This window comes from Penicillium paradoxum (genome assembly GCF_028828445.1).
Source record: "Penicillium paradoxum strain IBT 22861 chromosome Unknown utg000002l_segment0_segment0, whole genome shotgun sequence".
In the NCBI taxonomy this organism is placed as follows: Eukaryota; Fungi; Ascomycota; class Eurotiomycetes; order Eurotiales; family Aspergillaceae; genus Penicillium; species Penicillium paradoxum.
The window spans coordinates 2,072,131-2,098,461 of NW_026643180.1; the positions used below are offsets into that span (position 1 = coordinate 2,072,131).

A 26,331-nucleotide genomic window follows, 5' to 3' on the forward strand; every position below is an offset into this window, starting at 1 on the left:
ATGCGCAACCAGAGGTGAGCGTGGAGTCCGGGGACGGTGCCATGTGCGCATCAGTCGGTGTACGGAGTACACGATAACCGCCTCAGCCCTTCGCGAGGGTCATATACCTGCGCTTATGCCAATGGTTCGAGCAAGAGCCCATATCACATCCTGTTTGGGGTCGTCCGTCCATTGGCTTGCTATGTATGGTTCTGATACAAGGCCAATGTGAGAATGAAAACCAAGCTAGTTTAGTAGAAAGCCATCCGGGAAGGAGAGCGCCATCCTGGTTGGACCTGACTCGGGCATAACCACCCAGACGCCTCCAATGCCTTTTCCTAAACTGCTCAACCCACGTTCCAGACCGCAAGGGTTTCTTAATCGGGGAGCTGCAGGTCCTCGCTTGGAAGAGTAGGTCGGCTCCGTAGACAAGAGTACGGATAGTCTAGCACAATTCCCCTGCATGATGACTCTTTGGTATTATGTCAAGTGGGTTAGTCTTTCGCCCAAGGGTTACATTGGCTGTTGAAAATAGAAATCAAGAAATGAGACATGGAAATTGGCGGGAAAAAGAAATAAGAAAAAAAGACTGTCTGACTGGGTTCCACAGGGGGGCTCAGCACGTCTAATCCACGCATTGTCTCTCCCTTTCATCTAGATCCCATGCAAGGAAGATAGCAAATTTCCCATTGATCTGAGCCCTTGGCGTTCCAAATCAGTAGACTCCGGCTCTCAGAGAGCGTGGCGGATGCAGCATTGGGCCCCGACATATGGCGTAACTATTTTTGACGTGTTAGGAATAATGAATTTTATTTCTCTTTTCTCAAAAATAAAAAGAATTTCGTACTTAGCTCTTTAAAATAACCAACTCCATCCGACCTCGCGGGCGACCAATTCGAATTCCTTGCCGTTAGATTAATACTGTCGTTCGTCATCCATCATTCAGGCTCACTCTCTTTCTTTGTCGACCGGAAGCCAGAAAACGGAGGAAACCAGAAGACGGGTGGGAAATATCCAGCCATTTAGACGTCATGGCTCAATCTACCAAGTGCTATCTTCCTCGGTTCGCTTCCGCCGATGACGGGCCTAAGCGCGCTGTCTCGATGAAGACGAGGCCAACGGCTGCCCAGCATGCGCAGTTATTAACCGCATCTCACGAAGGCCGTCTGGACTCGATTCTCAGAGCCACTTGGGCTCTTGTCCTCAACTACTATATCCGCTCCAAGGATATCTGTTTCGGTTACCAACATCTCGAAGACGACTCTCGAACCCTCAAATCTTCTGTACAGCGTTCTAACGGCGTCAATATTTCGACGATCCGCATATCCATCAATGACAACGACTCTCTCACGGCAATTGTAGATAAGGTGCGCGCAATCAACGCGAATCGCCAGCCCAATGGAACCTCGGAGGCCGCTTCCGAGGGATATCTTCCTTTCAACACCATCCTGATGGTGCGCACATATGACCCACCTGCTTCTCCTTCGAAACCTCTTTTGGCAACAGCTCTCCCTGACGAGGTTAGTACAATCCAAAATCAACGCAAACCAGAGTCCTCCGAGAGACTCGGTGGGCTTTGCTAACAACCTGTAGTGTCAAGTTCGCCTTCACGTGAAGGTCCTGCGTGGAGACATCAGCATCTTCCTTGAATGGCGCAAGGGTGACATGTCTGGAGATCAGATGAAGAGTGTTGCCTCAATCTTTGAACAGTTGCTTGCCAAAGTCCTTTCTGCTGAGAACACCGCTATTAGCCAGCTTAATTTGTTCTCGGAGAATGACTGGCAACGCATTGCTAAGTGGAATTCCAATATTCCGCAGCTTCATGATCGCTGCATTCATGAGGCCATCCACGATCAAATGCTCAGCGGCCCGGACCGCGAGGCTGTATGTGCGTGGGATGGCAGCTTGACGTTCGCTGAGCTGGATCAGCAGGCCTCAAAGCTTGCATGTCACCTGCGCATGCAGGGGGTTGGGCCAGAAATCCGTGTGGCTTTATGTTTTGATAAATCTGTAAGTTAAATTTTTTTTTTTATCCTGATCGTGGCATGTTTTGCTGGGGAAACTGACACGGTAGTGCAGAAATGGAACATTGTGGCAATGCTTGGCGTGATGAAAGCCGGGGGAGCCTTCGTTCCATTGGACCCGACTCACCCAACTTCCCGTCTGCAAGGTCTCATCCAATCAGTCAAAGCCTCGGTTGTGCTGTGTTCTGAGCATCTTGTGGAGAAACTCAATCCCATCGTGAAGACTTTAATACCCCTTTGTGCTGACACGGTCGATCGTCTGTCCGGCCCCGCGGGTAGCGTCGATCTTGCATCGGGTGTCACAAGCCAAAATGCGGCTTATGTTCTGTTTACCTCCGGATCAACTGGAGAACCAAAGGTGTGTCTCGGTGCCTGAACATTGGAAGGGGGGGTTCTGCAGGGATGGCTAACTTGTGTTTCACAGGGAACTCTGCTGGAGCACCGCGCTTTTCTGTCTGGGTCCATGGCGCATGGGCCGGGACTACGCATTTACCGCGACTCACGATGTCTCCAATTCGCTGCTCACACATTTGATGCGAGTCTGGCCGAGTCATTGACGCCGCTCATCCACGGTGCATGTGTGTGCATTCCGAGCGAGGAGGCCCGGCTGAATGACATCGTGAGTACCATCAACGAGATGCGAGTCACCCAAGCGTGCTTCACCCCGTCATTCATCGGCTTCATTGAAATCGAGAGTATTCCCGGACTGGAAAGCCTAGTCCTGGCTGGCGAGGCAATGTCTCAGTCACAACTGGCCACCTGGTCCAAAATCAAATTGATCAATGGTTATGGACCGACCGAGGCAAGCGTGGCATCCGTGCTCAATTCGAATGTCACAGCAGACACCGATTGTAAAGATATCGGACTACCTGTGGGTGTTAGGACTTGGCTGGTCAATCCTGAGAACCACGATGAATTGGTCCCCGTGGGCTGCCCCGGAGAACTACTTTTGGAAGGCCCACCCCTAGCCCGGTGCTACGTGAATAACCCGCAAAAGACAAACGAATCGTTTATCTATGACCCTGCGTGGACACAGTTGGATCCCGAAAGTGGTTCTCACCGCAGGTTCTACAAAACAGGTGATCTGGTCCGATATAATTCTGACACTGGTGCTTTGAATTACGTCGGTCGGAAGGATACCCAGGTCAAGGTTCACGGACAACGGATCGAGCTTGGCGAAATCGAGAATCAGCTCAGCAAAGACTTGAATGTCACTCATTGCTCTGTCTTCTTCCCTCAGACCGGTTTCTCCAAAGGACGATTAGCGGCAGTTGTATCTTCCACTGGTTTGCTTGCGGAACAGTCAGGCTCCGACTTGGAGCCTCTGCGACTCATATCTGCCTCGAAAAAGGCCGAAGTAGTCCCAGGAATCCGAGAGCGTCTCTCAGCCCTCCTGCCGACCTATATGGTCCCTGCAGTTTGGTTGTGTGTTGAAGCTCTGCCGCTCTTGCCATCAGGCAAACTTGACCGCAAGGGCATCGCCACTTGGGTCGCCGATATGGAAAGTGATCCCGATCGTCAGAACGCAGCCTCTGTCCCAGTAGTTGGCACAGAAGATTCGAAGCCTGCAAATGATAGAGAAGAGGCTTTGGCTGCTGTATATAGCCGTGTTCTCAACATTCCCCAGAACCAGCTCAATTTGAACGAGAGTTTCCTCGCGCTCGGGGGTGATTCAATCGCCGCAATGACATGTATAGGTCTCTGCAAGAAGCGAGGATTTACCCTCTCTGTCCAAGACCTGCTTCGCAGCAAATCAATCCGTGATCTCGCAACTCGCGCAAAGACAATCGATCACCTTACCACTTATGAAGAAGCAGTTGATGAACCGTTCAGCCTGTCGCCCATCCAAACCCTCCACTTTGGCGTGCGCAAGGAAGGACAAGGTCACTTTAATCAGGGTATTGTTACTCGCTTGAACAAGCCCATCGATGAACGAGCGTTGCGCAAGGCTGTCGAGAGTTTGGTCTCACGACACTCCATGCTCCGTGCACGCTTTACCGACACTGGATTCGGTACAGCATCTAGCCAACACATTACTCAGGATATCAAGGGCTCTTACAGATGGCGAATCCATGCTGTTGATTGTATGGAGGCAATAAAGGCTCATGTCGCAGAAAGCCAATCCTCAATTAACTGCTTCTCCGGGCCATTACTTGCAGTGGATTATTTCGCCCTGAAGGATCAGTTCCATGTCTTGTCAATGACTGCGCATCATTTGGTTGTCGACATCGTCTCATGGAGAATCATCTTGGAAGATCTGGAGGACTTTATCCTGAACCCAGAGAAGACAAGTAGCAATGATGGGTCTTTGCCTTTCCAGACTTGGTGCCACCTCCAGAATGAGCACTGCAACAACCTTCGCACAGAGAAAAAGGTTCCCAGCGATACTCTCGCGGCCCCGGACTTTGGGTACTGGGGACTTACAGATACACAGACCACATACGGAGACGTGGATTGTGCTTCATTTGAAATCGACCCTGCTCATACCAACGCTATTTTGTTGGATTGCCACAAAGCCCTTGGCACTGAGCCAATTGATCTCTTCCTGGCAGCAATGCTCCACTCATTCGGTCGCTCTTTCCCCGACCGTGCTCCCCCAACGATCTATAACGAAGGCCATGGTCGAGAAGTGTGGGATCCCTCCCTTGACATCTCACACACTGTGGGCTGGTTCACCATCCTGCACCCAATCTTCTTGTCTGCATATAAATCCGATGACCCTATCGATACCCTTGTTCAGGTCAAGGACCTTCGCCGTAAGGTCTCAGACAACGGCCGCGCTGATTTCACCAGTCGAGTTCTGCCAGCTCATGACAATATTGAGTCTAAGCACCCGCGGCCCTTCGAGATGTCTTTCAATTACGTCGGGCAGCATCGGGATCTTCAAAGAAAAGACGGCCTATTTCAGCTCGTCGACCAGATGGCCGGAGAAGCCGGTCAAGGAGGCGGTGCCGCCGACTTTGGCAGCGACACTCCCCGCTTCGGTCTCTTTGAGATATCTGCCATGGTAGTGGCCGGAAAGGTCCGATTCAATTTCTCCTTTAACAAGCTGATGCAGCACCAGAACCGGATTCATCGATGGGTTTCTGAATGTCAGCAACTACTTGTATTCCTGTCCGAGCAACTTCCCATCATTTCGCCGCGTTTGACTCTCAGCTCGTTTCCCATGCTGTCATTGACGTACCCCACGCTGGACAGGTTACTCAATGAGAAGTTACCTGCTCTAGGGATCACGTCCCCAGACCTTGTTGAGGATATCTTCCCCTGTTCTCGAATGCAACAGGGTATTCTCTTGGGTCGTAAGCGAGACAACTCTTACTACGCTGTTCATGACACATTTGAAGTTAGAGGGACTGGTGTGAGCGCGCCTGACCTTGATCGCCTCGTTCATGCCTGGCAGCAGGTGGTCTCTCACCACGCGATGTTCCGCACTATCTTTGTTGAGAACCTCACCCCTCGTGATCCGTTCTCCCAGATTGTACTGAGGAGCTATGACGCCACACCGGTTATCCTTCAGTCTTCAAGCGATGGCGATGTTTTTTCCACCTTCGACCAGCAAGACCCCAAAGACTACAGCGAGCTTGGGCCCGCGTATCGCTTCACCATTTGCCAGACACCCTCTCATAGAATCTTCGCACGCATTGAGATCAGCCACGCTGCGATGGATGGTAACTCAATCTCTATCATCCTGCGTGACCTGCAGCTCGCATACGCTGGAAGACTTGAGGAAAGCCCACAGCCTCTGTTCAAGGACTACATACAATACCTCCAGGACGCACCGAGGGAAGATAGCATGAAATACTGGCGTTCGTATCTGGGTGACGCAAAGCCATGCCACTTCCCTACCTTGACTGATGGCCAACAGTCCGCTAAGGCTCTTCGGTCCATTCCCGTCAACTTTGGTGCAATCAACGAGCTCCAGGCTGTCTGCGAGAAACATGGGATCACTCTCGCTAATGTGTTCAATGCTGCCTGGGGCCTCACTCTCCGCGATTTCTGTGGCTCCGATGATGTTTGCTTTAGCTATATGGCATCTCTGCGTGATGTCTCTGCCGATGGCGTCCAGTGGGTTGTTGGTCCGGTCATCAACCTGTTGGTCTGCCGCATGAAAGTCGCGCATGATGCAAAGCTCAGCGATGTCCTGCATCAGATTCAGAATGATTACATGGAGAGCCTTCCCTATCGCCATACTTCGCTCATTGACATCCAACATGATCTGAAGCTATCGGACACCAATTTGTTTAACTCCGGTGTCTCCTACCGCCGACTTCCCGGTTCCAAGGACGCGGCCAGCAGCGACATTGAATGCGTTGAGGTCGGCTCAATCCACGATCCGGCTGAGTTCCCCTTGTATATCAACATTGAGGTCACAGAGACCAAGGCCCGGATCGACCTCAACTACTGGACTACCAACCTCTCTGATGCACAGGCTACCAATGTGGCAAATACCTATCTTCGGTGCCTCGAGAATGTCGTATCTAACATTGACGGCGAAATTAGGCAGATGGATACCCTGAGCGAGAACAACAGACTCCAGATCATGACATGGAACAGCAAGGCCCCCAAACCTTTCGAGAAGTGCGTTCACCATGCGTTCCAAGAAATGGCAAAGAAATGCCCTGATTCTCTCGCCGTTACTGCCTGGGATGGCAACTTGACTTATTCCAAATTGGATCAGTACTCCTCTCGTCTAGCCAGCTATCTAGTCACCTTCGGCGTTGGTGCTGGTACCTTTGTTCCCATCTGCTTCGAGAAATCTGTTTGGAACATGGTTTCAACATTAGCCATTATAAAGGCAGGCGGTGGCTGTATCCCAATTCAAAACCCGCAGAGTGTAGCCCTGGTTGAGAAATGGATTGTCGAAAACGTCGTCCAAGTTGCTTTGGCCTCCCCCGAACAGGCCCAGGTTCTCGAGGATATTGTCCCGTACGTCATCCCTGTCAGCGAGTCCCTCCTTGAGTACCTCACGGATGAAGTTTTGAACCCTGTTGGATGTCCATCCGATATCGCATACGTTGCCATCACTTCTGGCAGCTCTGGCATCCCTAAGGCCGTCTCAATAGACCATTCAACGGTCATGAGCCGAGTTGAGGCATTTGCTACCACCATGGCAATTGCAGATGTCTCTAGAACCTTGCAATTTGCACCTCACACCTCGGATGCATTCATCCTTGAGACCTTTGCCACTTTCTTGTGGGGAGGTTGTGTTTGCATTCCGGCAAATATTGACCCTATCAACCTGGCCAGCTCCATCAATGCTTTCATGGTCAACGTTGCCAGCATTACTCCGACTGCCGCGGGCTTTTTCTCTCCCAAAGACGTTCCTGGTCTACGATCCATCGCCTTAGGGGGCGAAGCAGTCTCTCAGAGCGTCTTAGACCGTTGGAAGACTGATAATCTCCAACTGCAGGTTTTGTACGGTACAACCGAGAGTTCGTCCAGCTGCTTTCATGCATTCCCTTCCGTCGGTCAGAGGCAGGCTACGCTCATCGGAAAAAGCATCTCTTGTGTCTCATGGGTCGTCCACCAGTCGAACCATAACTGTCTTGTTCCAATCGGCAGTGTTGGAGAGTTGGTGCTCGAGGGACCTGTGCTCGCCCGTGGCTACCTCGACAATAACCCCACAGAGAATCATACCTTCTTCCAGAACCCTCCTTGGATCTCACAATTGGGTAGAGAAACCCAATCCCAGTTCTTCAAAACAGGCGATCTTGTGCGGTACAATTCCGATGGGTCACTTGATTTCGTTGGCCGAAAGAACGACAAGAATGGACGAGCCTTGCCAGGCAACTTGCTCCAGACTCAAGCAGCCATTGATTCATTCCCGGGCCTGAACAAGAAGACTATTTTGCAGAGTATCGCGCTGCAACGTGATGGTTTGAACACCGATGCCCTCATCGCCTTCATGGTTTCCTCGGATATTACTCCGGTGACATTCGGGGAGCGCGTGGTCCACTCGGTAACCACTGAATTGAAAAGGGCTGTATCTAGTCTCCACGCCCACTTGAGTGCCACCCTTCCTGCCAACAAGGTTCCGAGTATCTATATTCCCATCTCGTCACTCCCCTTGACAATATCTGGAAAGCTAAACTATCAGGGCCTCCGGACCGAGACACAAGAGCTCTCAATCAGTGCGCTCGATTGTTTCGATATCAAGCATTGGAACGGCTCCAAGCAGGGCAACCGGCATTCACGCCATACCAGCCTCACCGAGCCCTGCACCGCGTTCTGGAAGAATTACCTCGCTGATGTGGAGCCCTGCCTTTTCCCAGCGCTCTCTCACGGGGCAGGCAACAACGCCCGCTCGCTGCGTACCTTGAACAAGCAGACAGCAAACATCCACGCTTTCAGCAAAATCTTTGGTCTCAGCATCGAAATTCTCTTCCAATTTGCTTGGGCTGTAGTACTTCGGTGGTACACCGGCTCGGACGACGTTTGCTTTGGGTATTCCACCTCAGCGGGGGAAGAGAAGAATCCGGACTTGGAAGGCATTTCAACCTGTCGATTCCTAGTGCAGAATGAGCACATGCTGCAGGAGATTATGAAGAAAGCAAAGACGGACTACGAAAATAGTGCTCTGAACAGCGCTCCCCTGGATGTGGTTCAGCGCCAGCTCAGGCTCGATGATGCTACACTCTTCAACACCGTACTCACATATCGTACAGTCTCCCAGCTACCCAAGGGAAGCCTTCATGAACCAGGCACCTCCACACAGTACAAAATCTCAGTTGAGGCTGTGATGTCGCACTCCCATGCCGAGATCCACTTCAATTACTCATCAGACACCATTTCCTCTTTCCAGGCTAACCATATCATGGAGATGTTCGACCAAGTTCTTGATGAATTAATATCTCAAAACCTCCGTGATCGCACCGTCGCAGATATCAATCTTATACCCGAGCGCTCTATCTGCCAAATTCGCGATTGGAATGCCTCATCACCGCCAAGGGTAGAAAAGTGTGCCGACGAGCTCATCCAGCAGCAGGCCTTGCTTCACCCTCGTGCAGATGCTATCTGTTCCTGGGACAAAAACTTCACTTACGGTCAACTTGAGATTGTCTCCAGTCGCCTTGCTCGCCATCTCTCCGGGCTTGGAATCAAGCCAGAAGTGTTTGTTGTCTTGTGTTTTGAGAAGTCTGCTTGGGCCATCGTTGCCCAGCTGGCCGTCATCAAAGCGGGCGGCGCTTACGTTTCCGTTGATCCATCACACCCAGATTCTCGCCTCAAGATGCTCATTGATGAAATTGAAACTGACCTTGTCCTGTGCTCTTCTTCGGTCCATGCTAAGGTCTCGAAGCTGGTCGAAAATTCTTTTTCTGTCTGCCAGACTTCAATTTCACAACTTCCTGACTCGCCTTTGGCTTTACCAGGTGTTCGGGCTACCCCTGCCAATGCCGCATATGCTATCTTTACTTCTGGTACCACCGGAAAGCCAAAGGCGACTGTTGTCGAGCACACTGCCCTCAGCACCACCGCACTTGCCATGACCGATGCTCTGCGTATGAACCCTACAAGCCGTGTTTTACAATTCTCCAATTACACATTCGATGTGAGTATTATGGAAATTATGATGACTCTCATGACAGGCGGCTGTGTCTGTGTTCCAAGCGAGGATGAACGCATGAACAATTTAGGTGGTGCGATCCGCCGTATGAAGGCCACCTACATCCTCGCGCCGCCTGCCATTGTCAACACTCTGGAGCCGAAGAGTGTTCCCTCTCTGAAGGTTATTATCACTGGTGGCGAGAAGATGCCCGCTAATCACATCGATCGTTGGGGAGATCGCTGCGTGATCAATGCCTATGGTCCTTCTGAAGCCACTGTCGTCGCCACAATCGGTGTCAAGGTTGACTGGGATGGTAACCGTGTCAATAATGATCCTACAACTATTGGAACGGCACCGAACTGCAGAGTTTGGATCGTCGATCCCAACAATTACAATCGCTTGCTGCCCGTTGGCGCTGTCGGCGAACTGATTATCGAAGGAAGCAATATTGCCCGTGGATACCTCCGCAACGAGGAGAAGACCAAGGCATCTTTCTTCGAGGATCCTATTTGGAACCGTCACAGTGGTCTACAAGCCCTGTTCAAGCGTAGCGACCGCATGTACCGCACTGGGGATCTTGTTCGCTACAACAATGATGGCAGCCTCAGCTTCATCTCCCGCAAAGACACTCAAATAAAGTTCAACGGCCAGCGAATTGAACTAGAAGAGATTGAACAACAGTGTCTCCAGTGTCTTCCTGAGGATTCACAGGTCGCTGTTGACGTGGTTGTTCCCGAGGAGCGCACCATCGCCAAGGGTCTTGCTGCGTTCTTCACTGTGCATGACCCGCATTCCAACGGGGGTAGCAGCGATCAATTCGTCCCCACTGTTCCTGGGGCTGATTCACTTCTACTACCCATCACGGTGTCCAACATGGATACCGTGCAGAAATTGAAGGGCTCCCTCCCAGAACTTCTGCCCCAGAGCATGATGCCCCGGCTCTTCTTCCCCCTCCGCAACTTGCCCTTCACTTCCTCGGGAAAGATTGACCGACGAAGACTCCGGGCAATGGTCCAGACCTTGTCTAAGGAAACACTCAAGTCCTATATCACCTTCAATACTTCCGAGAAACGGGAGAAGTCCGTTACCACCGGCCTCGAAACCCAGCTCGTGGCTTTGGTGGAAAGAATCCTTGACCTTGAGGTTGGCTCTGTCAGTACGGATGATAGTTTCTTTGCTTTGGGTGGTGATTCTCTGTCTGCCATGAACCTTGTTGGCGCTGCTCAGGCAGAAGGTATCGCTCTAACCGTGTCAAGCATCTTCAACTCCCCAATTCTGATTGACATGGCCAAGAATTGCACTGCTTCTAGTGGGATATCTGAGGGGAAAAAAGAGAATGTCAAGCCCTTCTCTTTGCTGCCATCTGAAGTGGATCCCGAGGCCCTTATGGATGAGATCACCGACACCTGCGAGATTTCTGAAGACCTTATTACCGATGTTTACCCGTGCAGTGCTGTGCAAGAGGGTCTCCTGACACTTTCCATCAAGCATCATGGAGCTTATGTTGCTCAGCCATCATTTCGCCTCGCTGACGGCATTGATCTTGAACGATTCAGACAAGCCTGGCAACAAACAGTCGCCGACTTGGAAATACTGCGCACTCGCATCGTTCACACAGAAGCAATGAACTTCGCTCAGGTTGTCCTGAGAAACTCACCTATCTCCTGGGTCCATGTAGAGTCTTTCGATGCTTTGCCCCACGACTTCATTCGTCTACCGAAGCAAAATGGAGCTGATTTGACTGGCTATGCGATGGTGAAGCCCAGAGGCTCCTCATCCAGCTACTTTGTCTGGTCCGTCCATCACGCACTATACGATGGATGGAGCATTCCCTTGGTGTTCCGCAAGGTTGAGGAAAACTACTTCGGCTCGAACACCACACAGTCTGGTACCCCCTATAGTCTGTTCATTGACTACTTAGTCAAGAGGGACATGCAAAAGTCAGATGATTTCTGGAAGTCTTACCTAGCCAATCTTTCCAGCACCCCCTTCCCTCATAACAAAAATGCGGTGCTCGGTGCAATGCGTGCTGGTAACACTCAACATCATACTATGAAAGTCTCCCGCACCTCCAATAGTGTCGACTTCACGATTCCCGTTCTTATGCGGGCTGCATGGGCAATCGTCATTGCCACCCATACTGCATCTGGCGATGTTTGCTTTGGCGAGACCCTGTCCGGCAGAAATATTGATCTTCCGGGGGTTGCAGATATTGCTGGTCCTGTTTTAACGACTGTCCCGACTCGCGTCCAGGTTGACAATGCAATGTCGACTACCCAGTACCTGCAGACCATCCACAATTCGACCGCCGAGATGATCCCGCACTTACATTCTGGTCTGCAGCGTATCCGCCAGCTCAACAAAAATACTTCTGTGGGCTGTGAGTTTAAGAACCTCCTTGTGATCCAGCCCGGCGAAGGTGGGCTCAACAACAGACTCTGGATTGACGAGAAACGTCAAACAAGCGAAGAGTTTTTCACTCACCCTCTCGTTGTGGAATGCGGTGTAACTAAGGCAAGCATCGTTTTCACTGCTCATCACGATGAACTTGTCATTACTGGATGGCAGACCAAACGGATTGTCGAGCAGTTTGCCCATGTTCTCCATCAATTGATTTCCATGCCCAAGAATAGCATGAGCACTCTTGGAGATCTGGAGGTCGTCAGCCCTCAAGACAAGGCAGAGATCGGTACCTGGAACCAACGCACTCCACTGACAGTGGAACGTACCGTCCATGATTTCATCCGTGAGAAGTGTGAGGAGACTCCGAATGCCCAGGCTGTGCGAGCATGGGATGGTGATCTCACTTACAGGGAATTTTGGGACCTCGCATCCGGCTTTGCCAACTACCTGGTCTCTCGTGGCGTCGGCCCAGAAGTCTTTGTCCCAGTCTGCCTGGACAAGTCGGCTTGGGCTATGGTTACCCTGATCAGCGTTCTCATCGCTGGTGGCGGTTATGTGCCTTTAGATCCCTCGCACCCCACTTCACGACACGAGGAGATCCTACTCGATCTCAATGCCAGTATGATTCTTTGCACCCCCAACTACAGTGATCGATATGGCCGAGTTGTGAGAACCGTTATCCCCATCAGCAAGGAGACCATCAAGGCATATGGTTCTCTCAAGTCATCTGCTCGTGTCCAGACTCACATTAAGCCGTCAAACATGGCCTATGCCTTGTTTACATCCGGTAGTACTGGCCGTGCTAAGGGAATCATTGTCGAGCACCGCAACGTGGTCAGCAGTATCATGGCATTCGCACCTTGGGTCCAAATGGATGCAACCTCCAGAGTATTCCAATTTGCTTCGCTCACCTTCGATGCTGCCGTCATGGAAACACTTGCAATTCTCATGCTGGGAGGAACGATCTGCGTGCCTAGCGAGGATGACCGTCTCAATGATGTGGCTGGGGCGATCCGTCGACTGAATGTGACTTGGACCTTCCTCACTCCTTCAATTGCCAGTATTATTGAACCGTCATCGGTACCATCTCTCAAGCACCTGGTATGTGGAGGTGAGAAGATGTCTAACGAAGTCATTACCAAGTGGGCCAACGCTGTTCACCTTATGAACGGATATGGGCCCACTGAAACTTGTGTGTTTGCCGTGGTTGACAATGCTGTTGCTGCCAATCGCGATCCCGGGCGTATTGGTTACGGCATTCCTAGCACCCTCACTTGGATTGTTGATCCCGACAACCATGATCGCCTCACCCCCCTGGGTGCAGTCGGCGAGCTTGCCCTTGAAGGAACTCCGCTCGCAAGAGAGTACCTCAAGAACCCCGAAAAGAATGCAGAGGCATTTGCGTCCAACCCTGCCTGGATCAAGGACTTCAAGTCGCCGGTTGCCGGACCACGTCGAATCTACAAAACCGGCGATCTCTGCTACTACAGCCCTGATGGTTCGATTCAGTACATCAGCCGCAAGGACCATCAAGTCAAGCTTCATGGTCAGCGGATGGAGCTCGGTGAGATTGAGCACCGCCTTTCTGAGGATACTCGTACCCGACACGCCGTCGTCATTCTTCCCAAGAATGGCCCACTCAAGCAGCGACTGGTTACTGTCATGTCTCTAAACAGTGTGGCTGCCGATACGAAGCTCATTTCCGACAAGGCTTGCGAACTAGTTGACGAATATGAGCTTGAACGACACGCCTATAACGAGCTAGTTGATGTCCAGAAGAGTCTCGAGAGCCAACTTCCAATTTACATGGTCCCCCAAACTTGGGCGCTGATTAAGAAACTCCCCATGCTTGTTTCAGGCAAGCTTGACCGCAAGAAGATCACGGCTTGGCTCGAGGATATTGATGATCTGTCCTACGAGCGCATCATGGCAGATTATGATCGTATCAAGCGTGGCAAGATCGATGAGAAACCACGAGAAAAGGAGGAGAAGAATGGCTCGCTCAAGATCGTCCGTGAGATATTTGCCCAGGTGTTGAACATGTCACTCTCAAAGGTCAATGTCGAGCGTTCTTTCGTCAGCTTGGGTAGGTTGCTTCTCATCCTTCGATTGCCAATATTCTAACATTTTTCTACAGGTGGTGACAGCATTACTGGAATGGCTGTTATATCTCGCGCTCGCAAGCAGGGCCTTGTCCTAACACTGCACGATATTCTGCAGAGCAGATCGGTCAAAGAGCTTGCCCAAACAGCCGGTTCCAAAACACCTCTCTCTCAGCGCGAAGAGAAATCTGGCGAAGGCTTTGCTCTCTCGCCTGTCCAGAAGCTGTATTTCCAGAGCTCAGATTCCTTCAAGGGAAGCGCTCGCTTCAATCAGAGCATCACGGTTCGCATTGCTCGCCGCTGTGAGGGCGAAGTACTTCGGCGTGCTCTCAAGGCTGTCATAAGCCAGCACGCCATGTTCCGCGCACGCTTCAGCAAAGCCACTGATGGTACTTGGCAGCAGAAAACCGCAGCGGTAATGTTGTCACCAACTTCTGATCTAGCTTGTTCTAATTCGATGTCACAGGAGGTTGATGAATCTTTCCGCTTCCGCGTTCACTCTGTCGGTGACACCCGTGCGATGGTCCCCAAGGTTGCAGATAGCCAGACCTGCCTGGACCCTATCAATGGACCTATTTTAGCTGCCGACCTATTCAACCTCCGGGCTGGCGGTCAGGTCCTGTTCCTTGTCGCTCACCATCTCTGTATTGACATGGTTTCTTGGCGCATCGTGCTCCAGGATCTTGAAGAGCTCGTTGTATCGGGGTCTCTCTCACTAGAAAAGGCTTTGTCCTTCCAAAGCTGGTGTGCTATGCAGACTGAGAGGGCCAAAACACATGACGCGAACATTGCTTTACCATTCACCCCCGAGAAGCCGAACTTGGCTTACTGGGGCATGCAAGACTTATCCAACGTCTATGGGGATATCAAAATGGAGTCATTTACCCTGAGCGAAGATACTACCCAGTTCATCCTCAGCGATTGCCATAGTGTCTTCCGCACTGATACTGTTGATATCTTGCTGTCGGCCATTATTAGCTCCTTCGGTTGCACTTTCACTGATCGCAAGGTTCCCACTGTTTATAATGAAGGGCATGGCAGAGAACCTTGGGAAGCCAATATCGACCTTTCTAGAACAGTTGGCTGGTTCACCACCATGGCGCCTTTGCTAGTTGACTCGAATGCTCGTAAGTTTACCGTATCTCACCCCCCAGAATCCAGGCTGACAACAGAAGGGGCCCTGAACGACATTATCAAGCGTGTTAAGGATACAAGACGCAAGATCACAGACAATGGACGTCCCTATTTTGCCAAGAATCTCCTCCAGGAACAGGCTGCCGACTTCCCTGTTCCGTTGGAAATCCTTTTCAACTACTTGGGCAAGATGCAACAACTTGAGCGAGCTGACTCCTTGTTCCAACACCATGGTAGCGTCTTTGACAGCTCGGACTTTGCTGTCGCGGGTGACATGGGTCCTCAGACTGCTCGTTTCGCACTGTTTGAAATCTCTGCCATTGTCATCAAGGATTCCCTCAACATTGGGTTTACCTACAACCGCAAAATGCAGCATGAAGGGTCCATCCGCCGGTGGATTCATCAATGCAAGCAGACCTTGGAGAAGGACCTGCTTATGTTGAAGACAGCTTCCCCTGAGCCCACTCTCAGCGACTATCCTCTCCTCCCGATCACCTACCACGGCCTGCAGATGCTCACCACCAGCACCTTCCGCAAGGCTGGTATTCGAAACAAGGATCACGTCGAGGATATCTACCCTTGTTCTCCTATGCAGGAGGGTCTACTGCTCAGCCAGCTGCGTGATCCTAACGCCTACATGTTCCACACTGTTTTTGAAATCAAGGATGCGAAATCCGGCAAGGTGGACGCTGAACGGGTTTCCCGCGCCTGGCAAACCCTGATCGATCGCCACCCTGTGCTGAGAACTATCTTCGTCGACAGCAACTACACCGGTGGATCTTTCGATCAACTGGTACTCAAGAGCCTTGACGAAAACAACATCTGTGTGGAATGCCACGATTCCCAGGTCCAGGAGAAGCTATCCGCCATCTCCCTTCGTGACTTGAATGCAATGCGCCAGTCAAAGCTGTCTCATCAACTTACTGTTTGCAAAACAAACACTGGACGTGTAGTTCTGAAGCTTGAAATCAACCATGCCATTATCGATGGTGGTTCGGTCGATGTCCTTCTCCGTGACTTGACCCTCGCATACGAGCGAAAGATCCCTGAGGGTGCCGGACCTCGCTTCAGCGACTATATCAAGTTTATCCGCACCCAGAGCCAGAGCGTCGCCCTTGATCACTGGAAGCAGTATCTTCGCGGAGTTCATCCATGCCACCTCACCCCATCAGCAACATTCGAGTCCAAGCGAGAGCTGAAGGGTGTCATGATGAACTTCCAACGCTTCCCTGAGCTGCTTAAGTTCTGCGAGCGCAGCTCTGTCACTCTTGCCAACCTGACGCTGTCTGCCTGGGCCGTTGTTCTTCGACAATTTACAGGCTCTGATGATGTCTGCTTTGGATATCTTTCTGCCGGTCGCGATGCCCCTGTCAATGGTATTCAAGACATGGTCGGAATCTTCATCAACATGCTCTGCTGCCGTGTTCAGTTCTCTGACCACCAGACTCTGACTGATGTGTCCAAGAACGTTCAAGATGATTACATTCGATGCATCCCGCACCAAAGCTGCTCTCTGGCGAGCATCCAGCACGAACTTGGCAGGCAGGGACAGTCCCTCTTCAACACTACCTTGTCTATCCAGAACCACTCTGTCGCAGGTGGACCCAAGGAAAAAGGGTTGTCATTTGATCTTCAGCATGCACACGATCCTAGCGAGGTAAGCACCAGGTTTCTGGGGTGTCTAACTCAATAACTAACTTAATCTAGTACGCGGTCACTGTGAATGTCGAAATTGCCCGAGGCCAAGAAGGCATCCTCTTGAGATACTGGAACGATGTTGTATCTGAGGACGAGGCACAAACTTTGGCCGATACCATTGCTAAAGTTTTTACTGGCTTCATCGAGGCCCCGGCAGCTACTCTCGCACAGTCCAAATTTGGCGCTGAGGCCGTGTCGGAGTCAGTTGATTGGGATCGTTCCCAGACTACGCTCGCTGAAAAGTCAAAGTCTACTGGAGAATCGATGGATAGCATTGCTATGCAAAAGATTATCGATGATCGTGTTCATGAGATTATTGCACAGATGTTGAGAGAAGGAAAATTGATGGTGCCACCCGTTCGGGCGGATGAGTTGTCTAACTATGGCAGTCAAACTGACGCGATGATTGACTCAGCTTACCAGTTAGGTATACAAGGAGCAGATGATTCGGGTGTTTGTTCAGCAACTTCCCGTTCTAGTGTGGACGGGATTACGGCTGATGTGGAAAGGAAATTGTGGAATCTTTGGAGCACTGCTCTTGGTCTTTCGCCCAACGTGGTGAGACACCAGGATAGCTTCTTCAAATTGGGTGGTGACAGCATCACCGCAATGAAGATGGTCAGTGCCGCTCGCGAAGAGGGCCTGGTCCTTACTGTCGCAGATGTTTTCAACAATCCTGTCTTCGAGGACATGGTGGTGACAGTGGCCGCCGCCAATGTCACTCAGCAAATGCTGGATGTTGATCTCAAATCTGGTGGCCATGAGGAGATTGATAGCGATTTGCTAAACATTAGCCCAACAACGTTGGGTCCGAGTCCCTGCTCTGAAAACTTCGAGGTTCTCAGACCTTATTGCGTCGATGATGCCGCGGTACGGAGTGGTATCTGCCCCAAGATTGGTGTATTCAAGGGTGGCATCGCCGACGTGCTCCCTGTCACGGACTTCCAGGCGATGTCTTTGACAGCAACTCTCTTTAAGTCCCGATGGATGTTGAACTACTTCTACCTCGAGGGCAATGGTCCCCTGGATTTGAGGCGCCTTCGCGAAAGTTGCTTGAAGGTTGTCGATGCTTTCGATATTCTGCGCACAGTCTTCGTCTGTTTCCATGATCAATTCTTCCAAGTCGTGTTGCGGAAGATCCGTCCAAGTATCTTTGTGTATGAGACCGACCGCGCTCTTGATGAGTTCACCATGACACTCCAGCAGAGAGACCGTGAATATGGACCGCGCGAAGGTGAGCAGTACGTGCAGTTCTATGTTGTCAAGAAAAAGGGCAGCGATCAGCACCGCATTTTGGTCCGCCTCTCTCACACCCAGTACGATGGAGTGTGCCTGCCAAAGATTATGTCGGCCATTAAATACGGATACGAGGGCACCCCGCTGCCTCCAGTGATTCCCTTCGCTGGCTACCTGCGACAACTGCCGGGTACAATTACCCCGGACCACTATCGCCACTGGTCCGATCTTCTCAAGGGATCCCAGATGACCCAGGTCGTTCGCAGAAAGGGCACCAGTATGTTCCAGAACGTTGGAGCATTCACCGAGATCCACAGGAAGATCGAGATTCCACCCACTGCTCTTGGAAACGTCACTGTTGCAACTGTCATGCAAGCTGCCTGGGCCCTGACTCTTGCCAAGCTATCAGCGCAATCCGATGTTGTCTTTGGCCTGACCATCAGCGGTCGCAACGCCACAGTGCCTGGCATCGAAAACACCGTTGGCCCTTGTGTCAACGTCATCCCCGTGCGTGTGAAGCTCAACGAGAACTGGTCTGGTGTCGATCTTTTCCGCTATCTCCAAGATCAGCAGGTTTCCAATATGCCTTTCGAGTCTCTGGGCTTCCGTGAGATCATCAAGCAATGTACCGACTGGCCCGCGTGGACCTACTTCACCACCTCGGTTTTCCATCAGAATGTCGATTACGAGGGAACAATTGAGTTGGACAACAACAAGTACCGCATGGGTGGTGTTGGTGTCAATGACAATCTAGCAGATTTGACCATGGTCTCTAAGCCATCCTGTGAACGTGGCCTTGATGTTACCCTAGGCTACTCTGAAAAGGGACCTGTGATGCCATCGTTTGCATCTAAAGTCCTCGACATGGCCTGTGAGATTGCGCAGTCACTCGTCGCCAATCCAAGCAACCCGCTTCCCTCCGCAAGTACGCTTTGCTCTCTGCCACCCCAGATAATCGATGACCTGCCCCGACCGACCGATGAACACTTCCTCAGCGCGCATCTCAAGTCACGCTCAATTGCTGAGCTACTCGTGCATTCGGATATCTTGTCTCGCTCGTGGCACCAAGTTTTGCCCAGCCGTAATGCTGTCCACGTCTCCGATGCGGAAGCCGACAACAAGGAAACCCACCAATCTACCTTCCAGTTAGACTCATCCTTCTTTGACCTCGGCGGTGACATCTTCAACCTGGCTCAACTGACCTGGCTTCTTGAACAAGAGGGTCTCAAGGTTCGCCTCGAGGATCTTATTGAACACCCCTCTTTCCTGGGTCAGATGGCCGTGCTGGCTTTGCATAACGCCAAGCACCAGGAAGATATTTCCGTCGAGCATCTTGCTACTGGTGCCGCATCTCCCGAGCCTGTGTCCCGTGTTGAGAAGAAAAAGACATGGGAGAAGGCCATAACCCTGGCACGCAGGTTGACTCGGCGAAACAGCAGCATGATCTCCAGTAGAGCTTGATGGCCTGGCTTCATTCCTCAAAGCGAGACAAACAAAAGGCGACAAAATCTGATCTTGATTCCCAAATGAAGAAAGAAAACAGAAAAGAAACATTACCATTTTGTTTGTACTCCTCATGTGTTTACGTTCACGTTGCATGGGTTGTACTTTGGTCTTCGTTTGGCGAACAAGACACCCTTCATTTCTTACATCTGCATTATATTTTATGGCTTTGGCTTCTTATTTTCTGGATTCGATACAAGTTATATCAAATCGTGTTTACTCACTACATTCTCTCTTTACATTTTGCCCACATCTTTCTCGTCTACTCTGATTTTTGTGTTCCCTGCTTTGTTGCTATACTCTAATAACTACATACAAACTTCGAAGTCTACCAGATAACCTTTCAATCAGTAGAAAGGTAACGTAATGAAACATTTGAGATAGCAGACTCAAAGGATATATGAAGTCAATTTGGATAACTCCAAATCGAGGGTATCATCAACGCAAGGCACGGGCACAACTCAAGTAAAGATTGAGCCACAATCAAACTTGTCCATATCCCAGCCATTCAGAGCAAAACATTACATAAAGGTCAATATAAAAACGACCAAAGACGACGGGAGACAATTATACAGCAGAGTCTCAAACAGAGTCCCGCGACCACGTCCCCCGTGCTCGGATGCGCTTCCCGTAACGATAGAAAAGGAATGGAATAGGGATTAGGGCGACAGAAATGAATCCCAACACGCTAGCAGCCCAAGGAACACCGAGATTATGGAACATGGCGGTTGTAAAGAGCGGGAAACAGCCCGCGAACATAGACCGCAGGAAAGTATTCGCTGCGATTGCGCTAGCGGAGAACTTTTGGAAAGTATCAATAAGGTAGTTGAGCGCGGCTTGGAAGATTGTGAAGAAACCGAAGCCCATTAGAACTGCACCCATGTTCGGACAGATCCAGTGAATATTTTTAGGGCTTGTCCAGCCGAAGACGAACAGGCCACTTGCGAAGAGTACAGAACCAATCATCATAGGCGGGAGCCGGGCTTCGGGCATCGGGCGATTGTTGTTCGCTTTGAAGCGCTTAATGTAGAACTTCTGATTGGCAAGATTGATAGCTCCGCCCATCAGAATGCCGACTAGGTAGGCGAGGAAGGGTAAGGCTCCGACGACTTGGTTCCAGCCACGGAGTTCTTGAAAGACGATAGGGAAGGCTGCTAGACTGAGGTAGAGAATTCCGTAGACGAATGATGCGTAGAGAGCGACGAGGAAGCAAATCGGAGTTGCGAGGAGTTGGAAAGGTCGGACGAGGTACTTGTTGCCTATTTCTTTCAGAGTTACGTCCCACTCTTCATGGCGTGCATGAAGCGCCCAATTGCCACTTTCAAAGCGAAGTCGTCGCGCCTTGTATACCAATAGGACGGGTGGATAGCTCTCGTCGACAAAAAGGATATCCATGACTAGAAAGAAGATCATCATGATACCGGTGATCTAGTAGATGTGAGCTTGGGTTCGAAGTTCAGAGTATATCTCCCCTCACATATTCAGTCCAACGCCACCCTAGGTTACTTTGGACGATGGCACCTCCTGCAATAGGCCCAATAACAGGCCCGCCTACTACAGCCATGGCATAGCCGACAATAGCGGCTCCGCGCTCTTCGGCGCTCCAAATATCACTCAGAACCCCGCCGGTGTTAGTCACGGGAGCCGAGCCGAAGAAGCCCGTGAAGAATCTAGTAATCATGATCGTCTGTACATCTTTCGCAGTGGCCGTCGCAAAGGAAAAGATAGCCGCAAGAAAGTAAGGGGGCAAAACGGCAGTTTTGCGGCCATATAACTCTGACAGAGGTGCCCAGATCAATGGACCCAATCCCAGACCGAACAACAGTAGTGAGGTGCCCAGTGTGGAGACCTCGTTCGAGATGCCAAACTCCTCGCTAATTTGTGCTTGGCCTGTCGAGTAGCTACATGCAGTCTTGCAGTTAGTGAGATAGCTTACATTTTTCAAGCCAAAGAAGAACAAAAAAAAACAGAAAATAATCCAAAGCGAACAACAGGCTTACATGGAACTCGCCCACGTTGAACCTGCAATCTCAATTAGCGTCCCCCGCAATTCCACTATTTCCCCGAGGCCGACATACCCATAGTCGTTAATCCATATAGAACGGTTGTGATTGCTTTCTTCTTGAACCCCCAGTTCAGGGGCCTGTATGGATCATCCGGTCCCTCAAAATCAACGATGACATCAGGGCTGGTCTGGGTGTGGGTGAGGGGATGATTGAACTTTGCCGTTTGGCCAGGTTCTCGACTCCGAATGCGCGACACTATAGACTGTGTGCGCTGTTCAAATGCCGAGAAGCCCGAGGTGGTAGTGCTTTGCTTTTCTAACGTTGCAATTTGATCTATGCCGTGACTGCTGCGACGCGATTCGGTGTCATCGTTAGATATGCTGGTGCGATAGTCATGTTCTGTCCGGGCCATTATCACGCTTGCGGCATTCGATACAATATTGTAGGCCCGACGCTAGGGCTGGAGAAGATGGGGTATGAAAAGGAAATGGGGGAAAAGAAAAGAATGGAACGGGAAATGGAAAACAGCCTCGGATGAGAAAGTAGGAAGAAAAGTGGAGATGGGCCTACGCTCCGGGGAAGACCTGGAACAGCCGGAACGACAGCCGGAGAACACCTGGAGAACACCTGGAGAACGTCCGAACATCTGAACATCTGGAGAATCGCTGAATAGAAGATGAACTCATTCCCTTCGGACGTCCGATGCTCCGTATTCTCCGAGGGGGCGGATGTCAGCACTGCCCATCTTCATGGTCTTTTTGATATTGAAGTCTTCAGGCGTCAGAAGATGAGTTCTGTTGAATGGATTAGATTCCCCTTACATGGCATGGGAGAAGGAAAGAAAGAAAAGAACGTGAAATGTCTAGACCTAATCTCTACAAAATACTCTATGTGCGTATGCTACACCAGGCCTCCAGGGCAGATATGAACAGAGCCCCAGGTTGAACATGGACACCCTTTAGGCCGTTGGGTGCATGGCCTCCCATTTTTGAACGGCTTCCATCGCCGCAGTGACCTTGAGCCCAATACGAGCATCCAGCTCATAGCTCTCCCAACGAGCAGCATTATCCAGGTAGTCCTTGCACTCGCGTACTTGCTTCCTCTCGACGTCTGTGTTCGCTTCGGGTCCGGTAGATGTTTCGTCCGACGCGTTAGAAACATTAATCCCATGAAGCGCCTGGAATGTCGATCGCTGCATCCAGAAGTTTGCCGCCATCTCGAAATTCGCAACTGGATGGACCCAGTCATCCTTCAGGTGACCCTTGAAGAGGGACTTGTCATGGTTCAAGACACGCGTCTTCAGGATCTTTTTCGCCTCATCGTATCTGCACAGAGATCGCAAAACTGCGGCGCGAAGAAGCTCCAGAATCGCTTTTTCTTCGGCCCCCTCGCGAGACCACGTCTTGTTGGTCGCGCTTTCGCACCATGCCAGTCGGCTCAAGGATTCCTCCAGCTGTTCATTGGTCATGCGACTGTGTCCGTTCCAGAAGAAAATCATTTCCTCGATAGGATCGACGCCAATCGCATCCACCAGAGACACTTTCCATTCTTTAGCACGTGCCTCCCATTTAGCGACCTTTCGGGTCACAAATACGTCAAAGGGTAGTTGCCGGGCCATGAATTTCTTTTTCCCAGCGAATTCGGGTGCCTTGCGAATGTACGAAATGGCTTTCTTCGCGTGTTTCGCCGCAGTTTTGGGATCGTTGAGGGATTGTCGGTACAGGACGACATGACAGGACCCGGCGATATAGTAATACAGCGAACGGGACCACGAGTTGAGTTCCACACACTAAGAAAATCAGCTCGATCGCTCACAAAGCCCTGGAAATAGACTCACCTCAATGAATGCTTCAGCACAAACGTCGTATTTGTGGAGAAACAGGGCATTCAAGCTCTTCTCAAACACACACAGCCCCTCGACTTGCTTGAGCGGGCTTTTCTTGTCAGTGCACAATAGCTCTAGAGCGCGGTCCAAGTTCTTGTTCGCGCCGAGCATCCGCGATTCTTCGAGCAGCCAAAGTTGACTGTTGGGGAACCGAGACCGCATCTCCGCCAATAAAGCAGCCAGTCTCTCCCGCGGGTACCCCTCGATGTCGCCCTCGCCAGGACTTGGGTCGGGCATAATATCGCAGTAGCGGACAAAGCCATTGTAATATGCTAGTAGTGCCAAGGCAGCCATGGCGCCGATCAGATTGTGGAACTTGCTAGCTTGCCAAAGCATCCTCAACCCACGTTGCTTGTCACCGTGGAAGCCAATGATAGAAAGAAGCTTGCTGAATGCCGGCGGTACCATGGAAATCAGTAGAAGAAGAATACCAAAGCAGAAATTAGCACCGGAGTGCACAAAGATATCGATGTCATTTTTGAAGATGTCGGAGTCGGGGTCATGGTGGATATGCTTGGCGAGAGGTGTAGAAGTGCCCGAAAGAGCTGGAGATGCCGCTTGGAGGGAGGTAGCCAAACCATTCATTGATGCATTCAGCTCTGTATTTTCGACACTATCCATTTTTGTGCCCTTTTTCGATGAAAGGCTGGACGAATCCGACTTCGTATCTGGGCACGTAGCCCTTGAACTCGAAAGATTACTCACAGTCGGCAGTAGAACTTTATTCGGATCTCTCAACTCCATAAACTTCTCTTCCATCTTCATGATGGCATCTAGTGTGATATAAGCCTTTCTCAGTCGATAGAACGCCTTGATACTTTCTGTCAAGCTTTCGTTCAGAACCCCAACGACTGCACTCATCAATTGTGCGATTGCCTGGCACAGTGCGTATTCGGTGCCGGTGGCATATATATCAGAGTGAAAGGCATTGGGTGCCTGGACATTTTGCTGGGACCGGGTTTGATCGTTGGCCGCACTCGTTTCCGCTTCATACAGGCGCTCGGAAGCTAGGAGATTGTCAGCAGGAGTCGATTTGAAGGGGAAATGAATATGAACCTTGCCGCATAATCTCCTGCTCAAAGCCTAATGTTGCCCGCACGAATGCGACCATACCCTTCCCCAACTAGTCGATGGGGAATCAGCATCTTGAAGGTCTGTGCTACGTCATAGCTCATAGTGACGATCACTTACATTGTGAAAAGATGAGGAGCCCGTGGAGAGGCCATTCTCCGCGCCATCAACATCGTCATTCAGAATCAATGTGGTCGCTAGTTGGGCATGACATTAGTCAATGCCTAAACGTTGAGAAATTTCCCCTAGACACACCTTTCATCGCCTCCGCCACTATCTCAAAAGACCACGGTCAGCATGCAACTAGATGGTATCTCCGAACCTTTGTAGGCAAAGTATATGACACGACTCACAGTCTTTCAATTCGACCAGCGCGTCCACAGACTGCGCCGGCTTTTTGCCATACAACCACGATCCGACTCGCAACATGGCGATGACCCCCGAGGGATAGCGAAAGCGAACTTTGCGATGGGGGAAACACTTCACGATAGTCTCAGGTCAAGGCAATCCGATTGAGCCGAACAGAAAGAGCGCCGGATCGGGAAATGTTAACGGTGCGATAGCGGGCACACGATGGACGCGAACATCACTTGGGCATAAGCAAGAGGAAAGAAATCGGCAAGAAAATTTCAGAGTGGGGGAAAAAGGAGAGCCAAGGTGAAAGGGGAGCGGCAGTAATATAACAACACTGAGGCTCTTCCCATGGATTCTTTTCCCCGACAGCTCCGAGGGGCGACATTGTGGACAGCTGAACATGTCCCCGTAAGCATTTAAATACAGCATGTAAAGACCCGGCTTAGCTTGGAATTAATCGCATCCTGAACAGGGGCTTTACGTCGTATTTTCCTATTCTTTCTTTCTTTTTTTTTTTTTTTCTCTCATCTCTTCTCATCGTCAAGGCTGTTCTGCCCCCAGGACCTGTCTGCCAGCTACATCATCGTTATCGCCTTATCGCAATCTTACTAAGGCAAACTCGTGGACCTCCGACCTCAAAGCTGCCACACCAACCATCTCCATCTCCACCTCCACTCCAAACAGCTACCTACTTTGATCACTGCTCATATCTCTCACAATGTCCAACACTACTACCCAGAAGAACGATGCCACTGAGCAACCACAGCCACCAAAGAAGCCCCAAGTCTTAGAGGAAGACGATGAGTTTGAGGATTTCCCCGTTGAAGGTATCAAGCAGATACTCAAGTGCTTCCCTAGACCAATGAAGCTGACCGTGGAACATCTAGACTGGCCCCAGGAAGAAGCTGAGCAGACATCTGGCTCCACGGCAAATGGCGGTAGCGAGCACCTGTGGGAAGAGAGCTGGGATGACGATGATGCCGCAGAGGACTTCTCAAAGCAGCTCCAGTAAGTTCGCCCTTTCGCATACCTGGAATACCCTTGACATTCTATTCCATAATTGCACACATACAAACATATGCTCTCTCTCTCTCTCTCTCTCTCTCTCTCTCTCTCGCGTTGGCCCAAGTCTATACACCTCGGTCCTCTTTGCCCCCGCCTCCCATCTCGCCCTTCTCCACAAATCCGTCACGTCACCCTCTGCCATTGCACGCACTAACATCCATCACTCCATCTAGGGAAGAATTGAAGAAAGTCGAAGCCGCAGCTTAAATTAGACGAACCAAGACAAGCATACCAAAAAGAGATGGCCCCCGCGTCGGGTTTCAGGATGGGTCTGCTATCGAGTGGGCTGGCCATCCATCTCGTACACTATACCCCCTGTCTTTGG

The 26,331-nt window shown here is 50.9% G+C and overlaps 4 protein-coding genes across 4 annotated transcripts; 2 read left to right on the forward strand and 2 right to left on the reverse strand.

Annotated features, from left to right (window-relative positions):
* Nucleotides 1–1,010: 1,010 nt before the first annotated feature.
* nrps1 (uncharacterized protein) lies at nt 1,011–19,583 on the forward strand (the record flags this gene model as incomplete). The annotated part of the gene is made up of 7 exons (XM_057171833.1): nt 1,011–1,499; nt 1,573–1,989; nt 2,059–2,361; nt 2,428–14,038; nt 14,090–14,469; nt 14,521–16,845; nt 16,896–19,583. 7 exons carry the CDS (start codon nt 1,011–1,013, stop codon nt 19,581–19,583), a joined length of 18,213 nt encoding a protein of 6,070 aa, XP_057035736.1.
* A 624-nt stretch (nt 19,584–20,207) lies between these two features.
* On the reverse strand, nt 20,208–22,043 carry N7457_000766 (MFS transporter; the record flags this gene model as incomplete). Its single annotated transcript, XM_057171834.1, has 4 exons — nt 20,208–21,053; nt 21,103–21,526; nt 21,626–21,647; nt 21,704–22,043. 4 exons carry the CDS (start codon nt 22,041–22,043, stop codon nt 20,208–20,210), a joined length of 1,632 nt encoding a protein of 543 aa, XP_057035737.1.
* Nucleotides 22,044–22,589: 546 nt separating this feature from the next.
* N7457_000767 (TTC39/IML2 family protein) lies at nt 22,590–25,016 on the reverse strand (the record flags this gene model as incomplete). Its single annotated transcript, XM_057171835.1, has 6 exons — nt 22,590–23,420; nt 23,469–24,523; nt 24,573–24,639; nt 24,708–24,784; nt 24,843–24,860; nt 24,941–25,016. 6 exons carry the CDS (start codon nt 25,014–25,016, stop codon nt 22,590–22,592), a joined length of 2,124 nt encoding a protein of 707 aa, XP_057035738.1.
* A 643-nt stretch (nt 25,017–25,659) lies between these two features.
* N7457_000768 (proteasome regulatory particle lid subunit SEM1) lies at nt 25,660–25,953 on the forward strand (the record flags this gene model as incomplete). The annotated part of the gene is made up of 1 exon (XM_057171836.1): nt 25,660–25,953. The coding sequence occupies one exon, from the start codon at nt 25,660–25,662 to the stop codon at nt 25,951–25,953; it is 294 nt and encodes a 97-aa protein (XP_057035739.1).
* Nucleotides 25,954–26,331: the final 378 nt, after the last annotated feature.